This window comes from Pseudoliparis swirei, chromosome 2, assembly GCF_029220125.1.
Source record: "Pseudoliparis swirei isolate HS2019 ecotype Mariana Trench chromosome 2, NWPU_hadal_v1, whole genome shotgun sequence".
In the NCBI taxonomy this organism is placed as follows: Eukaryota; Metazoa; Chordata; class Actinopteri; order Perciformes; family Liparidae; genus Pseudoliparis; species Pseudoliparis swirei.
Window position 1 is genome coordinate 14,843,612 of NC_079389.1, and position 17,684 is coordinate 14,861,295.

At 41.4% G+C, this 17,684-nt stretch overlaps 2 protein-coding genes across 5 annotated transcripts in view; one reads left to right on the plus strand and one right to left on the minus strand.

Moving 5' to 3' along the window:
• chpfa (chondroitin polymerizing factor a) overlaps positions 1-17,684 on the plus strand; it is a 38,545-nt gene that overhangs the window by 9,818 nt on the left and 11,043 nt on the right. The window lies entirely within an intron of this gene.
• asic4a (acid-sensing (proton-gated) ion channel family member 4a) overlaps positions 1,811-17,684 on the minus strand; it is a 78,945-nt gene continuing 63,071 nt past the window's right edge. Inside the window, exons 2-11 of one of the 4 annotated variants that reach the window (XM_056432240.1) lie at positions 14,507-14,651; positions 14,036-14,163; positions 13,776-13,929; positions 10,118-10,171; positions 8,328-8,481; positions 5,575-5,666; positions 5,338-5,417; positions 4,718-4,834; positions 4,495-4,560; positions 1,811-3,784 (exon numbers count right to left, since the gene is read on the minus strand). In XM_056432240.1, the coding sequence (XP_056288215.1) occupies positions 3,650-3,784; positions 4,495-4,560; positions 4,718-4,834; positions 5,338-5,417; positions 5,575-5,666; positions 8,328-8,481; positions 10,118-10,171; positions 13,776-13,929; positions 14,036-14,163; positions 14,507-14,651 (1,125 nt within the window). In that variant the 3' untranslated portion in view covers positions 1,811-3,649. Of the gene's footprint in view, positions 3,788-4,494; positions 4,561-4,717; positions 4,835-5,337; positions 5,418-5,574; positions 5,667-8,327; positions 8,482-10,117; positions 10,172-13,775; positions 13,930-14,035; positions 14,164-14,506; positions 14,652-17,684 lie in introns of all 4 variants that reach the window. The other 3 variants (XM_056432230.1, XM_056432257.1, XM_056432249.1) reach the window with 3 other exon arrangements.

Below are 17,684 nucleotides of genomic sequence, written 5' to 3' on the forward strand. Positions count from 1 at the left end.
TGATCAACAGCTACACCATAAATACAATTGTCTTGATTTAGCACAAGCAGTCCTGCGGTTCAACTGAATGTGAGTTACTTTATTGTACGCCAGCATTGCTGAATATATTAGTTGAGGATGGGGCAACGTAATAAATGATGCTGCACTAATACGGCAATACGTCAAGTATTTGTGCTTAAAGGGTACCTGTAGTGCAAAACAATATGTAGCCAGATCAAAAGATAATGTGTTTCTAAAGTGTATTCATGCACTGACGGTCCAGTATTCAATAACAATACGTAGTTTAGGCTGTTCAAAGTCCTCAAATCCGACATGCGACATTGCACTGGAGCTTGAATATGTCGCGGGTGGTGTGACGTCACATCGTTGAGAGATCGACAGCCAGCCACAGCGGATGTGTTCAGATACCAATGTAAACAACGTCGAGCGCTCGCAAACAAATGCTGAGAGATTGAGAATATGGACGATGAAAGATTGTCTGATTCAGCAACTGGATACTTGTTTGAACCTTTAAAAGCAGACTATCCCCATTTAGTGAATTGTGACAGCGATGATAGCGATGATTCTGATGAAGTTGATGCCGAAGGACCGCCGGTCCAGATGCTTCACCGTGCGGACCGTGCACGCAAGTCGGCGGATGTTTGGTGCAGTTGTGGGAAATGTGCCACAAAAACAGACAGAGAGTGCATTTGTTGTAAAAGCACGAACTTATGTCCGATGATATAGTGTCATTAGACCTCATCTGCTTCACACAAAAGAGTGAGCTTGATAGCTACATCGCGCATAAGCCAGCGCTGGAGATGTCTTTCATTGATGCAATGTTCGGCCGACATGTTCGGGGTGCTAGTGACTTTTCTTTGCTCCGTCCGTCCCGATGCGCGCAAACCGGTGTCGGAGCTCCGCGGCGCACGAGACGGCGGGCAGAGGACTGTCAACGCAACACGTAGAGACAGAAATGACATGCTGCTGCTGTAATGTGGCGCTATAGAGAAAGTGACAGGGGGGCGGGCCAATTTTTTTTAATGTCATGCGATCTACCAATACTACGCCGCGATCGACTGGCAGGTCGCCGCGATCGACATATTGAGCACCCCTGATACAGATTGTGTAATTCTTGAGGCCACCGATCTATCCCAAGAAGCAACGCGTGTAGAAGTGGCTCCGGATTGGCTGAATTCCTTTCAACGACTCTACGTCATAGTTAGCTTTGAGCTGGAGTAAATAACTAGCAAAATGGCTGCGCCCACGGATTCGGAATTTTGACAAAGAAATGTAAATCCTCGGGCTATGCGTGACTTGTTGACAATAGCAGCGGGGTAAATATGATTTATTTGATGCGCCGAATGGATGTAGCACGTTGTTGTTTTGCACTACAGGTACCCTTTAAAAAGACCACATTTTTGGCATTGCATCATTTCTGAATGCACATTCCTGAATGCTTCTTCAATGAAGACAAATAAGAGACTTCTTTAAAGTGTGTTCGTACTATAAGCAATATGAGATTAAAGCCCATTGATAATTGAAAAAGGGTGAGAAAAAGCTTGTTGCAAGTTCCAGGTACTTTCAGTTCTTAATGGTGATCTGCAAGCAGATGTGTTGTCACATCTTAGCAAAAATGACTATAACACCAACAACTGCTAATTTACTACTGGATCCATATTGAACAGGACAACCAATATAAAAAAAAGAACAAAACTGAAACAATGGTTGTTAGGCAAAACAAAGATGTCTGGGTGAGGGAAACATAAAAAATAAGGACAAGAAGATGTTTTAGCATCTGGCGACGACACACAAAATAAAATGATCAAGATGCTGAAAAACTACAAAGTGATTTTAAAGAGCTGGACCCCATTTTTGACCACCGACAGTAACAATGCCCTATAAATGTGCCGTAAAATTAATACCTGAACTACTTTGTTTGTTGTGGTTGGTCCCACTTATATGACAGTGTAGTTGGGACCGTTGTTGATTTTTTAACAGTGTAATCCAAAACATCTCAATTTATAGAGTTAGTTCTGAAGAAGAAGAAAGACCAAAGCCTCACAAAGTCGGGGTAAAGTGTTGTTTAAGTTCAAATAAGCAAGCCGACCATCCGTGATAACAACATGATTATGAGTGAATCAATGTGAAGGTCTCCTTTTTTAGTCTTCATTCCCTCTTGGCTAACTTGTGCTCTTCAAATAAGTTTTGTCTTTGTCCCGTCAATTGAGGATTAAGTTACCCAGTAAGACTATTTTAGCTTCCAGAGCAATTTTTTAAATCTAACTCTACGTTTATTAGATATAAACCTTACTACTGCAATAACACTCTATGCTTTTTTTTGCTAACTATGTCGATTTTCAAACCTTTTTTTCCCACCGAATCGCATCAGCCTAATGTGCTCAGTCATGTGTGCAGGATGTTAAAGTGCACATGCAAACAAACAAACAAACAACCACATACACACTCACTCACACACACATGCACACAGTAAATAGCTGCTACACTTCTACAGAGGCCTCACAAGCTGAAGGAGATGACTCGGCAAAAAACTAAATTCGGTTTCTTATTGCTTATGTCAGCTTGAAGTTATGGTGCTAACCAAAGTGAAGAGTGGACGGTGGGCAGAAATGCATTGAATAAGAATAATCTGAGTACAAACATGTCATAACGGTTGTACTTAGATCACATAACTCCTAATCCAGGATGTGTGTGTCATCTTAGAAAAACCAGGACTCAAAAAAGAAAACGATGTAGATAATAGTCACGATCCATACAGTCCATTTTGGTTTTCTGGACAAATGTATTGATTGATGTTTGGCAGTCTACCATACCTGCAGATTGTAAATGTGAGTATTTGCTACAATCGTGACCGCTTTTGTCATAGAAAAATCTCCTCTATTAATAACTCAAATTATTATGACATTAATTATATATTAACTGAATCTAAGCGACAACCATTGAAACAGAACTTTAAAACGTTCTCATTTTAAAGTTAGACTTTATGTACAGGTACAATGCTACTCTCTAACACCTCAAGCACAAACCAGACACAGTTTATCATGTGGAAAGATGCTGCTAGATCTAAAGCCAAGGTCTACAGTTCAGCCTAAATAATTCCCCTCGTATTTTGAGTGGATGTAACACGAGTACGATTTGTTTTCTGTGAGTATTGTCACCTTGTATACAATATAGAACATATATATAATAGTATCTCTTTCAATGAATACATCATTTAGAACATGTCTTTCAATGGTACAGTGTGTTTTCCGTGAAGTAGGAGGAACAGTTGGAGAAGGGATGAATGGAGAGATACAGACAGAAAGAAATCAGAGACGCTAGCTGAATAAATAAATCACTGGGATTTGAACTTGATTAAGGTGAAATACAGTCCTCTTGTCCCATTGTCGTGATCATGTCCCAAAAATTGGTCCTGATGCAAAAAGTTGAGGTGTCCCATCCGGGAGGAAAAAAAAGAAAAGCGGTGTCCATGTTGTGCCTACTGTATATGTACAAGTGCTTTGTTAGCAGCACGAGTTCGGTGTTTGACTTTTGCTGTAGCTTTTCACTGGTGACAGCAAATGAGAGACGTAAATGCCAAGGGTCCGTTATTGATCTGAACACAGGCGTTTTTTAAAATCTTTTGGCGTCACCAGGACGACGGTTGGTTTTAGCAAGCGAAGTCCTCAAATACCCCGTGGTGCCCGGCGTGGTGGTGGGGGTGTGGGACAGGGTGGTGGTGGTTGGGGAGGATCGTGTTGGCGTACGCTCCCTCTGGGTGGCTCTGGGTCGTGTCAGTCGGCTCCTGCTGAAAGCACAACACACGTCGACTTCACATGGGACACATATAAGTGATAATGCACATCGATATTACATCGATCCAGAAAGATCTCTTGACGAGGTCCTTATTAACTTTCTAGATGAGAGTGAGATAAATAGATATTCAAATAAATTTATAACAAGGCGCTTTACACACAACATCATACAAACTTTACACACATGACATCATCTGACCTTTGACCCTCACATTGGCACAGGAACTCCCCCCCCCCCCCCCCTCCGGTCCCCCAAAAGAACTTTAACGAGGAGAAAAAGGGAAGAACCCTCAGGAGAGCAACTGAGGACGGTGCCTCTCCCCGGATGGACAGATCCCAACAGATGTCATGCGTACAGAATGAGTAATATCTGTGTGTTAAGTACGCAGCTGGAGTTATGAAATAGTTAGCCTTGCTAGTGTATCCAGTCTGTCTGTGCAGCGGCTATAGATTTAAATACTGGGGTCTTCTCTCCATATTGTAAAACTAATTTGGCGTCTACATCTCCACTGGAAAGTCAAATGTGATGTTAGCCATCCACACCAGCCAAACCCAATCAAAGCTGCAAATATTGAAAGGTAACAAAATAAATTGTCTATTCGGTTTCTCTGGCAGCCTTGGTTAAAAGTGAAGACCCTATTATAGCTTTTGTATTTCATGTGGAATGATGAGACAAAAAGTCTATTGTTCAGATACGCACAGAATGAAGTTGTGCAATCATAAATCCAAGCTCCAGGGGAAGACGTGCTTCGCACTGTGGTAAAGACTAATTAGGAGGAACAATGCAGTATTAGTCATATCATTATTTTAGAAGTGAAAACATATGAATTTGTATATGAATGAGTTATTCCCTTGTAGTTTCCTGGTTACAGTGCTGCATGGCAAGTTGTGGAGTATTTGTTAGAGTACAGCGTGTGCTGTACCTTTGCTTTTATTTCCTCGAGACCCACTGTTGCAACAGTGCTGGTCGGCGGCTTGCTCTTGTTCTTCTTATCCTCTTTCTTGGGCCTCAGCAGGCGTTGGAGCCGGTGCTTGATCATCTGGTTTCACCCAGGGTGGAAGAGCAGAGATCAGCGAGGGAGACAAGAGACCAAGCAGAGTTATAAGTTTGTTCACTGTGATGTCCGCATTAAAGTCCCCCCCCCCTCCGACTATGCTTTATTCATATATGATTGGTAGTCAGCAGGTCGTCGGGTAGTAAGCTATATATCAGCTGAGGCAGCTGTTGCTAGTGGCATGTCAGACCTGAGCGGACATTGCTGCAGTTTCTCCAGCCTGGAAATACAATACACCTTCTTATAATTAGTAATACTATTTAAACGGTCAGTCCCAAGATGTTCTGATGACTAACACACATGTCACAAATACAATAACAAATTATTAGTCAATATTAAGGAAAAATTTAAACGTACAACAAATGCTCCAATGTGTTTTCAATAGTTACAACAGTCCGTAACATATTTCCTGCTCGAGACAATAGCCATACGTGTGTGCTCATTACATCACGGCTAGTTCTAGTTAAACAATTGACTGAAGACCATACCTCATAGATATAATCCAGTATTTCTAAGACTGTCAGGATGCTGGCTCCAATGAATAAGCCCATCTGTCCACCAATGTCACCTGAAAAGAGGGAGCACTTAGAGAGAAGCACATTGAACGTAATGTGTGCTGCTAATGTTGACGGAAAGTAAGTGCAGCCACAACACCCTTCACTTTGCTCCTGCAAGTCTATCGGAATAATCAGTCGAGAGAGGAACAAAAGTGACAGAAATCTTACCTAATAAACCTGCAACATCGTAGGCTTTTTTTTGCTCAATTGTTTCATAGTTGAGAGCTTCGAAGAAGATATCTAAGACCAGGAAGTTGTCTCTGGAAAAACAAGTGCAGTGTGGATGTCAAACACAGTGAAATGCATGCAATGTTTTTATAACTCACAACAAGTCTAAGGCCATTTGAAAAACACCATCCCCAGTCATCTTGATGCTCACTGTAAATTGTCATGATGGAATTGCCAGGCCTACAGCACTTCACACAGATCCAACCAGTCATATCTTAAGGAGCTTGTCGTACCATATTGCCCCACTAGAGAGCTACGCTCACTAAATGCGGGACTACTTGTAGTTCCTAGAGTCTTAAAAAGTAGAATGGGAGCCAGAGCCTTTAGTTATCAAGCTCCTCTTTTATGGAACCAGCTTCCAATTTCAGTCCGGGAGGCAGACACAGTCACCTCGTTTAAGAGTAGACTTAAGACCTTCCTCTTTGACAGAGCTTATAGTTAGGGCTGAATCAGGTTTGCCCTGGTCCAGCCCCTTGATATGCTGCTATAGGCTTATAGCTGCCGGGGGACGTTTTAGGATGCACTGAGTACCTATCTCCTCTTTTTCTCTCCTTAAGGATGAATTTTCATCTCTCAATCACACGTTACTAACTCTGCTTTCTCCCCGGAAGTCCTTTTGACTTTACGTCTCATGGGGTCATCGGACCCTATGAGACGGCATAGATCCTATCTGCCTGATGGATCGTCTGGGTCGTGGAATTCCTGCTCATGACTACGCCACTGTCCTGTTGAGACTCCGCCCTCCTCCTCCCCACCGCCATCTGCCTGATGGATCGTGGAGGTCTCCATCGTGGAATATGCCTACTATGAACTATTCATACACTCTGTCATATTCATTGAATGTATTTTAACTCTAAATCTGTCCTTCTGTACACATTACATCTATTGCATCTGTCCATCCTAGGAGAGGGATCCTCCTCTGTTGCTCTCCTCCAGGTTTCTTCCCTTTTTTTCCCCCTGAAGGGTTATTTGGGAGTTTTTCCTGGTCCGATGTGAGGTTTTGGGGCAGGGATGTCTATGTGTACAGATTGTAAAGCACTCCGAGACAAATTTGTAATTTGTGAAATTGGGCTATACAAATAAACTGAATTGAATTGAATTGAATTGATTGTGAGATAATGAGGTGTTGCAGGGTTTAACTGAGATGAGGAGAACGAGCTCCGGCAGCATGCTCCGTCACTGCCACGTCTCTGATCTCCCTGAGTCTGGTATTAAGGGATGTACGGCATCATGAGCTCTTTGGTTTAGGCATGTTTACCTTTTATGAGCCGCTGGGAGGAATGACAGTTTAAACACATTGTAAATGCATTAAATTGATTATAATCGGAATATTAGCAATTGTTTCTAATTCTAGTAAATGTTATTATTGTGCTAAAGGGATTTCACTGGGAATTTATCTCTCTCTCTTATATATACAGGACTGTCTCAGAAAATTAGAATATTGTGATGAAGTTCTTTATTTTCTGTAATGCAATTAAAAAAACAAAAATGTCATGCATTCTGGATTCATTACAAATCAACTGAAATATTGCAAGCCTTTTATTCTGATTTATTGCTGATTATGGCTTACAGCTTAAGAAAACTAAAATATCCTATCTCTAAATATTAGAATATCATAAAAAAGTATACTAGTAGGGTATTAAACAAATCACTTGAATTGTCTAATTAACTCGAAACACCTGCAAGGGTTTCCTGAGCCTTGACAAACACTCAGCTGTTATAAATCTTTTTTTTTACTTGGTCTGAGGAAATATTAAAATTTTATGAGATAGGATTTTAGAGTTTTCTTAAGCTGTAAGCCATAATCAGCAATATTAAAAGAATAAAAGGCTTGCAATATTTCAGTTGATTTGTAATGAATCCAGAATGCATGACCTTTTTGTTTTTTTAATTGCATTACAGAAAATAAAGAACTTTATCACAATATTCTAATTTTCTGAGACAGTCCTGTATATGTACCTTGGAAGAAGAGAAGGTGCATATTTCCCAGAAACACCTTCTCTTCTTCTGCAGAAAACATGAAAGTCAGATTGGCTTATCCCCAAAGCTCCTGGCAATTCATATTAGCTACACATACAATATCTTGTCAGCACTTTTGTAAAGAAAGTGTCCAATATTTTCAAAAGTTGTATCCGCAAAGGATTATTTGTTGTTCATATGATACAATGATCTTCTCGTTTGATATTTTCTGTAGTAGAGGGGTTTCACCCCAAAACTGGTGCTCTTAGGAGAAGACAGGAAGTCACGGACACCTTCTCATTGTTCTTTGAGGACCACGTAACACACATTTTGACCTCATTGTCAGTATGGACACTTCATAGGGTCATTCAGACCACACCAAAGTATTAGCTACTCAGTGTGATGGCAATCTGACTTTTTTTGTTTGACAGACCTTCGCAGAGTACAACTTCTCAGAATCTTATAATTCACAATCATAAATACATAAACTTTCCAGTAGAATACTTGTAATAACCCCATAATGCCTTACAATCAATTTGCAATCACCAGATTTTCTAATTCCAAGAAGATCAACTATTCACCTAAAGACGAAATACAAAATGCATGCATGTATGGAAATATAATTGTGTGTGTTTGTTATCACCGAATGGAGGTCATAGTTTATGGACCTTATTATTGAGCGCCACATCGCTGCCCATACGTGAGTTTAGTCATGGTGAACATCCCTGCCGTACCTGATGTAGTCCTCTGACTTGTCGTATTTCCTGGAGAGATAGCGAGCAGAGCCCTTGCTGGGGATTTTGACCATGGAGAGCTCTTTACCGTAGCGGGTGAGATTACAGGGTGTCTCGCATGGACATGTATCCCCACTGTTCTTCTGTAGCTGGGCTGCAACACAATTGAAAACGTGGTTTAACAGGTACAGACCGGCTCAGTTTCAGTGATGATTTGATGGCAGTCACTCTACCAGAGAATCACACAAGATAGATTACACAGAGGGAAGAAGCAAATTCAATCTTCAACAAAGGAAACAGTGTGAAGGAATAGAGTGTGTCCTATATGAGAACACTAGTGTGTTTTTTGGGTGTCTTTTTTTACCACTTAGGTGTGGCAGTACCTGCTGTAAACATAGCACTTACATATTATCACCATATATAGATGCATTAACAATAATTTCGAGCTGTGTTTCTCACTACTTGTCTTTTAGCTTTGTTTTGTTCTCCCCCAATATGTGGATGCTAAATGCTCCAATAAGCACCTGCAAACAAGGATGATTTAATTGTGGTGAGAGTAAACCAAACCACTAAGACCAAAACAATTAATCCATTGCTAGAATAAAAATATGAATTGGTCCATGTTAATGTTGGTCCATTCAATAACCATAGTAATGTCTGGTAAGCAGGCGGCCATTAATACTCTCTAATATACGAACAAACTTCAATTACAAGTTCCAGTCAACACTTAAGGGTTTGCAAAATCATTAAGACTTCTGTTGCAGTGGTGAAATCACCACATGATATTAACGAACCAATACTGGTCTGGATATATTAAAACAATTATGTGTTCGTCTAATTTAATAAAGAACTGCGGCAACACTGTTTACAGTAATTCAGTCACGGCACATTTAAGTAAGTGCCACTAAGGGCTCTGCCAAGCATACCTAGCATTGACACCCAATTAACTTGCAGGCATGAATTTTTCGCACATTAACAAATACATTTTCATAACCCGCACTCGTAAAAACAATGCAACATACACAGGAGAGTAAATAGCTTTTCACAATCGCTCTTTTCAAATTCTAAATGCATTTAGTCTCAACAAAAATGGAGAGAGGGAGCACTGAACATAGTGATTAAAAATCGATGATGATTTTATAACTCTGACAATAAGATTATGTATATGCAGGAGCACGTGGCATATATTCTTTGTCTGATATGGGAACAAAACCGTTATAATTTAAATATATTAATTATATTCTAATTTATTACTTTCTCATGGAGGGTGAATGTCTTCTTGGATTCAGGAATATGACCCACATTAATATGGCCAACTCTTGTAAGATATAAATAAGATTTCATTCAACCAAATTTTAAATAGGGTTTGAATGCAGCAAAGCGAGACGTAATTACATTTTCTGGCTTATTTGGCGGAGTTATGATAATTATATGTCTGCCATGAAACATATCTTTTTTACATCAACTCCTGATGCCTTTGAAACCAAGGCACTTTTGTTCATTCAAGATGGAAGTCATAGTTGAGGGTTAGGGGATGCAGATAGGTAGGAACTGAGGGTTGGTTTAATATTAACAGTACAACAATAGAAGCAGCTCAACCATCTAGCACTAAAGTGTCTAAATCACAATGAGGAAAAGTAATTTTAAAATATCAAGTATTTTATACCTCCAGGTATTTTTGTTACAGCAAAAAAAAAAAATCCTTATCATGCTTACAGGGTGTGTTTCCATTTCCCTTTTGGTGGAATCTATTGTGATGAGAAAAGAAATGAGGGAAGATTGTTTCTTACCGAGTGCTTTATCAACACAGTTGATTTTATTGGGAGGGCAGATATCTGCAGTTCCTGGAGAGGAGAACAGAAAAATGAGTCTGATAAATTTGAAACAAAATGATTAGTGACCCGAGTCTGCTGCAAGGAGGAGCCGTGGCTGCCAACAACACTCCACATCTTATTAGTCATCTTCAAATGAGGACAGGCACACAGAGGGTGACTTGCATCCACGGAGCACCGAGGACGCCTGTCCTCGGATGCACCGAGAAATGGAGCATCCTGGCTTCACCCATAACGCATATTTAGAAAGTCTTTAAAAAACAATCAATGAGTCCATTTCCTCGCAGACAAACATATCGCCCAGGCCATTAATGACCGGTATTCATTAGCAGCACAATTAATTGGCAGAGGTGTGTTCGTCTGTCTGTAAAATGTTCATGTTTTGTTGAAGTCTCCTTCGCAATCATGAAAACATGTTAATTAATAGGTAGTTCAATAATGTCTGATGAGCTGAAGAGTCATTTCAGCGGGTTCTGAACAGTTACACTTATTCTGTTGTGGAAATAACGGGTGATGATTTCACACAAAAACAACCATCATTAAATCTTATTGATGGAGAAACTTTTAATCATCTTGTGTATTTTTTAATTTTTTTAATTATTGTGCGTGGAAGAAAATCTGTCCATACAATAAGAACAAGAACAACTTTAAAGCCTTTTTTGGTGGTCATCCAAATATAGAAATAGGATGACATACTGAAATATTAATCTTGGAATAAAGAATCCAGGAAAACACAATTTTACTTCTCCACCTCCCAGTTCAGGAGCCCTGAGCAAAATATAAAATACTTTATAAATAATACCAAATGGCCACATTTTAGTAACAGCACACACAACATGAAAAAAAACTTAACAATATAATATAAATTCAGCAGGACAAGAAACATGAACGTACAAACCATAAAAAGACAATTGAACGTGCACAAAACTATTTAAAAACTGAAACCAACAGAAAAAATGAGACGAATTCTGGGATTACGCAAACACATGTCAATCAAAATTTACTGGCATTTTAAATTAAAACTGTGAACAGAAAGAATGAAACATAAATAAATGGATTTTAAACATTTGGGCTGTTCTCATAAAATCAACACATAACTTTAATGCTGTGGATGCAGCCAGCGGAGTTCTGGGGAAATAATTGTGACTGTAACTTGTGTAAGGCGCAGAGCTCCTGCCTGACACAGCACTGTGTTGTCACATCGGGGACATAAAAGGATTTTCAATTCACAAGCTGGCCTCAGACTCCTTTGGCGAGCATTTGAATTAATCGCTCTCTAAAATCTCTTGAAAGAGTTTCAGCAAACTTAATATGTAACCATAAATTGTATCCCCTATTGATGAGTGCAGTGAACTAATACAAGCTTCCCGCTACCTCACATAAGCTCTCTTCTAAATCCACACTGGGCAAATGGCCTGGAAAAGCTCCCACATTTATTACATTTGAGATTATAAATATAATATCTGGTGTAATGGAGCATCACAGATAACAAAGGGTGTTTTGCTGCTCTCTAAACACACCTGCTCTAGGAACAGCAGCACTATCTATTAGACTTCTTCTGACCTGTGACTGATGGGTGGCTCGGAGGGCTTTTCATAAGTTAGAAGCTGATACGCGGAGCACACGATGTGTTTGCACGTGTGTGAGCTAAACAAACAGGGATCACTAAAGTGAAAGCAGTGAGATGTGTCCATGCAGTGACCAGTTTTACAGGGAAGTCAACAGCCATCTTGGTTAGTTTTCATGAGCTCATAGCTGACTGCAACACAATCAGGATCTCGTAGCGAGGCACCGACACCCTGCAGAGCACACGGATCATAAATACACGTCCGCTTCACAGCCCGTCCTGATAAAATGATTGGCGGTGATTTCTCTTTGCAGATGGGACCGCCACTTTGGTGCGACAGTTATAGCAAGTCTAAAAATGTCACATAAGATGCACAGCAAATATATTCTAGAGACGGGTGAGCCTCCATTTGACCAAACTCCATTATGCAACAGTTTAGTTACAGCAGTGTGGGGTAAAATTAGGATTACAACTGGTTTCTACCTTCGATGTCTCTGACTGTGATGCTAACTTTACTTACATCAATAGACGCATTTTCAGGCGTGCCAAATTGATTGCTGCATCCAGTGTGAGTTTCCTTTCGTCACTTTAAATGCAACCACCTCGAACATGCCCACTTGAGCCATGAGGCAACATCAGTTTGCATTCAGTGAGTCAGCTCTTTGACTGCCTGCAGCCCAGCCATGATGACGCATGCGCTGAGCGAGTCCAAACATCTTATTATGTGTTTGTGACCTCTGCAACAAATCCCAGAGCGGCCCAGAGACACTTCGTGAATGGTGGAGCCACCGTGACTGTCCACGTCTTTGTGTGTCATGTCTTCAATCTGCTGGATTTGTGTCATTCTGCTCTGCTCATAATATCTATCTATCTATATATATCTATATATATATATATAGATAGATATATATAGATATAGAGGTGCACCATAATATTGAAAAGATGAAATCATTGGAATCATGTTTATGGTACACATATGATCATAAATTGTAGCTTTGTACAGTTATGGTTACCGACTCTCGCTCCACCTCACTCCACTTTTATTTTGAGTGTTATTATTTTGCCAAAAAAAGGAAAGATAACACACAACAAACTAAGTTAATGATTCCGTTTACCAATACATTGTTTAAAAAAAAAAGTTTAAATAAATATTGCAATATTGCAATATTGCAAACTCTTTGGGCCATAGTACTAGTGTAGTGAAAATCGTAGAAGGGCTTGTTTTTTTCCCTCTTTGTATTTAGCGATCAAAGACTACTATAATTGCTTATCGTTGAAAAATATTTTTTTAATCTTAAAATTGTCCTGAAAATGAAAACCTTCTGTAGGAATCCCAATGTTCTCTGTGCTACATCTTTGTAATCAGTTGACATTTTAAATTGATTGTGCATTGGAGGCAATCTCCCAGTGTGTAAGTCAATGTTAAATGAATCATTTAAAGGGCTGTTTGAAAACCATCTAGCAGTGGAAACTAAGCACGGGAACCACCGGGACTGATTACAAAAATCAATACAAAATAATGAATGAGCGCCACAGAAGCACAACAACTGAGATGAACAAACAAATGGCTCAAAAAGTCATTGAGAATTGTAGTCTGAAGAGTCAGCGTCCAGAGAGCCACCACCTGGAAAGCATCCACTCAAGATATTAAGCATCAAGGTCAGGCATGTGGCAGCCCACATTATGTCCACGCTGGAATTATTCAAGTGAGCAACAAGATAATGACTTGTTTTGTACATTGTGTCATGGGCAAACACATGTCTGGCTGTTTTTCAATTATACTACACCAAACAATCTTTATAGCAGAGGGAAATAATCTTTTGGAGGATTTAGATTGTCCCAATGTGAGTTGTCTTACTTTATACATATGTCTTGTATACATGTATACATTATGTCTCCACATAACATTGTCCAGATTTATGTTGGTGTGTTTCTACAACCGCACATACATTTTATTCCTAGTTTATGAATTTACTAATTCAATCACTTCAATACATCTTACTCCCCATGTGACCGGCTGTGTGAATGGGAGCTGGGGCTTGATCTTACCGGGCATGTGCACCATCCTGCAGCCGCACACTCGCAGGACCTCGTTGGTCTCGCAGAGCAGGCGACATGCACTGATGCTATATGTGTCGTATCCCGGGAACTTCTCTTTGCTGGTGGAGCGGCAGTTCCCCCAGGGCTGGGGCAGGTAGGTCAGCTAAGTACACAGAGATGTATTAGACCTCAGGCTGAACTACCAGGCGCCAACAGTTGCATGAAGAAGAGTAATCTTGGGGGGGGGGTCTGTGATGAGGAAGACCTACCCTCTGCTCCTGACATGAAACAAAGGTCTGGAAACCCGGAGAGACGCCAAAGCCCAGCTGGTGGATGTAGGGAGGCTCGTCCTGACTGTGGATCTGAACTCGGATGCCGGCCTCCAGGGACGTCTCATCTTCAGGATGAAACGGATCACAATCACGGAGCATTGCACAGGGAGAGAACAGGCAATTACAGATGGCTGCCTCGTATGACAGCTAACTGCAAGCTCTATTTCAGTCATGTTTAAAAAACATGGCAGTCGGGATTAATATTATGTGACAACGACAATGCAAACCCAAATCTGAGGTATTGTGTTCAGACATTTCCTCTCACAAATCACATTTTCCAGGTTGCAGGAATACATTCAAAAAATGCATTATTTACAGTGCATGAGCCAGAAAAATGGATGCAGGTTATTATAAAGCCCAGCAGAGTTTATGATGGGATTACATGGGAAAGATAGTTTTGAGGCTTACTTGTCTCTCTCCAGATGGGCAGATACTCATCCTGCTGGATATCCAACATGATCTCCAGCCCATTTCCCATTCCACCCTGTTTGCTTTTCCTGGATGTCGTCTTGTTGCCATTAAAGGTATAGCATTTCCCATATCGGGTGTAAACCTGGAAGAGAATAGATTCCTATCATGAACATCACCATAAACATGACAAAGTCCACGCGCTGTCTGTGACAAGACCATACCTGTGGTGCATTGCAATGAAGGCAGAGATATGGATGACAAGAATAGATAAACAAGCGGCGTGTCTGCTTGGGCAAGTTACTGAATAGTACACACAAAGCTCTGGATGCAGTCTGCCAGCTGGCTCAGCCCCTCATGGACTGTATTTATAAGCTGTATTTAAATTAATTCTCATTACCTACTACATTGATTGATTGATTGATTGATATATTTATTTGTCGTTTGCCAGAGTACGGGTACAAAAGCATCGAAATTACAAGAAAGGGTGGATGAAAGATTACAGCATAACATGAGGGAAGAAGGCGAAAACACCAACCCCGACTATGCCCCGAGAGGGTACAGTGTGGAGCAGGAAAACACCTTACCACATAAGCACATACATTTTAGACTTCACTTGCAACGAGTAGGTAGGGGGGAGCGGAGGGAATCCAACAACTGGGTGATCTAAGCCCATCCATTGGGGGCAGAAGGTAACCAGCACCGACAAGCAGCCAGCCGGTCCGGCGCCAACTCAGCAGCGCCAGCCACAGCCCCGTCCGGTCCCACTGGGGGTAAAAAGCAGGCGAAGGCGTGGGATGGGGGAGGGGGCTAGAGAATGCAATCAGTATTATTGAAAGTTCGTGTGCGTGTTCTGGTATGTCGTCCTCCCCCAGGCCACAACAGACAGAGTTCTCAGTCCGCAAGATGGTCGTTGCCATGGAGATAGCCTTGAAAGGTCCTGGGAGAAAACAACCACAGGTGTCTGTGGATAGGGGGAAGGGAATGAGAGAGGTTCTCACTTCAGCGATCTTCAGGGGAGTTGTTGTTCCAGTAACGGCCTTGGCCAAGGCACCGTTCTGGTTGAGGGAGCAGCAGATAAGATTGGGATTGTTTGGTCTGCCAGCAGCTACATCCAATTTGCGCACCTGCTATTCCACCACTTTCCTCCCATTTTTCAAATCGATCCAATTTCGTCGGGCAGCCTTAGGGGGCTTTTAACGGCTGTCACCGTTTCCTTAATTTTCCGATAAACCAGGGCAACGCCAAATCCAAACAGCAGAAATCCTGTAATCATAGTTCCGAATAGGTAGATGTCATCTACGTCCTCCACGGAAAGGCTGCTAGGCACACGACACGTCAGGACGGGCAGGTTCCCCCAAACCCAAGCTTCTCGTCGAGAAGACGGTGTCAATTGCGTTGAGAGACCAGTTGATCAGATGATCAGTTGATCGGTCCATGGTTTTTAGTTCGAAGAGCGATGAGGAGAGAGTCTCTCAAGTATAAAACAAGACAAGACATGACGAGAGAAGCCAAGCAGGGAAGGGAAGGTCATGGGGAGGAGAGGGAGAGAAAATGCGACCGCCTCCGAAGAGAGCCAATATCATAGAACCCTGCACAATACTGCGCAACAGTACTACCCTCCCACTGAAATAGCAAATGGCATAATAGATTTTTTAATCTTCCTTCAAGAGCAAACTAAAAACAATAAGAGAGAGACATCACGTCACCATCTTTCAGAGGAGCCGTCCCTGTGGGGGACACGGTGTCTCTTCTAAGCCGCTGCACTGCAGAACATCTCACAAATCATTTATCTGGTATCTCCCTGCCAGTTTTAAAGGGACAATCTTGGATCTACATGGAAACAATAACATAACTAGGGCAAGCAGTCAATAATATGAGGGGATATTTGGCTGCTTACATGTTTTCTCACAATTTACAGTATTATTAGACAGGTGTTCTGTGAAAAATGCTACAACAAGGAAGACAAATAAGATTTAAAAAAAACGTTGCCTCATGGTTTTTGCTGGCTCTTAGGAACACGTTCTTTTGAGAATGCCTCACATGGCCACGACTATCATGGGTGAACATCTCTCTCCTCCCAACACATTTATAATACATCATAATACATTTTCACACAGCGAGTAACCTATTGGATTTGCTTTGTTCGAACATCAAATAACAAAGGACAGCGATAAAGTCACAAGATTGGCTGGAGAAATGACAGTGAGAAGGCAATCGAGCTGAGAAGACGGCAGACGCATCATTAGAGAGACACCGCGACGGTCCTGGCAATCGGCGAAACATCGACATCTGTGTTCTGACTTTGATATCAGCTTGCTCCACCTAATGAGTGCTGTGATGTCTAAATAAGGGATCCTGGTGGAACAACAGACACTCTCATTTGCAGACCACAGGGTGTATTCACATCTGAGATGGTTGAACAACAAATCAAAGTCCCGGTTGTGAGGTTCAGTCAAGCAATTCCCTGGAACAGTTGGCAATTTAGCAATATCCACAACAGTGATTAGAGCAAGAAATGAGTACCAGATACAAAAGCTTGAGCTTGTGTAGAAGGAGAGCTGTATTTTACAGAATAATAGGCCTTGAGGCTTTTGATCTGAGTGTGTGTGCATGCATGTTTGTATTGAGTGAGTTTTTGAATGCATCAAAGTGAGTCGTAGTTAAGGATTCAGAGAAATGGCAGACTCAATTACAGATCTCCGTTTGGGATCTGATGCAGTAAAAAAGGATCTCCATGGGGAAAAATTGTACAGTTAGTTCTGCATTTCTTTGTAAATAGTAGACATTTCTTTCGGGTGGTGTGATTAGAAAATGGGAGGCGGCAAAGTGGGGGCGGGGGCCGGAAAGAAGTTTTCAAGTGTGACTTTTGACTGACACATGCTATTAGGTTGCAATGGTTTAGTCTCTATCTGGCTGGTGCGCAGCAGTTGAGGAGGTAAGCTGCACTTATCATTGATCCTCCCCCCCGTTCATTGACACACTTAAGCCTCCGCAGGCAGACGTTATCTGATGGAGCAGGCAACAGAGGCAAAGGAGGATTTCACTTTAGAAATGCTCCAAACACAGCGACCAAGTGCCTGGCTTCCGCTCTAAAACTTTGGGCTCTGGAGGACGCCGTTGAGTTTAAAAATGTCCCCAGAGAGTACGGCGAAGTTTTCCCATCATCTCACGCAGG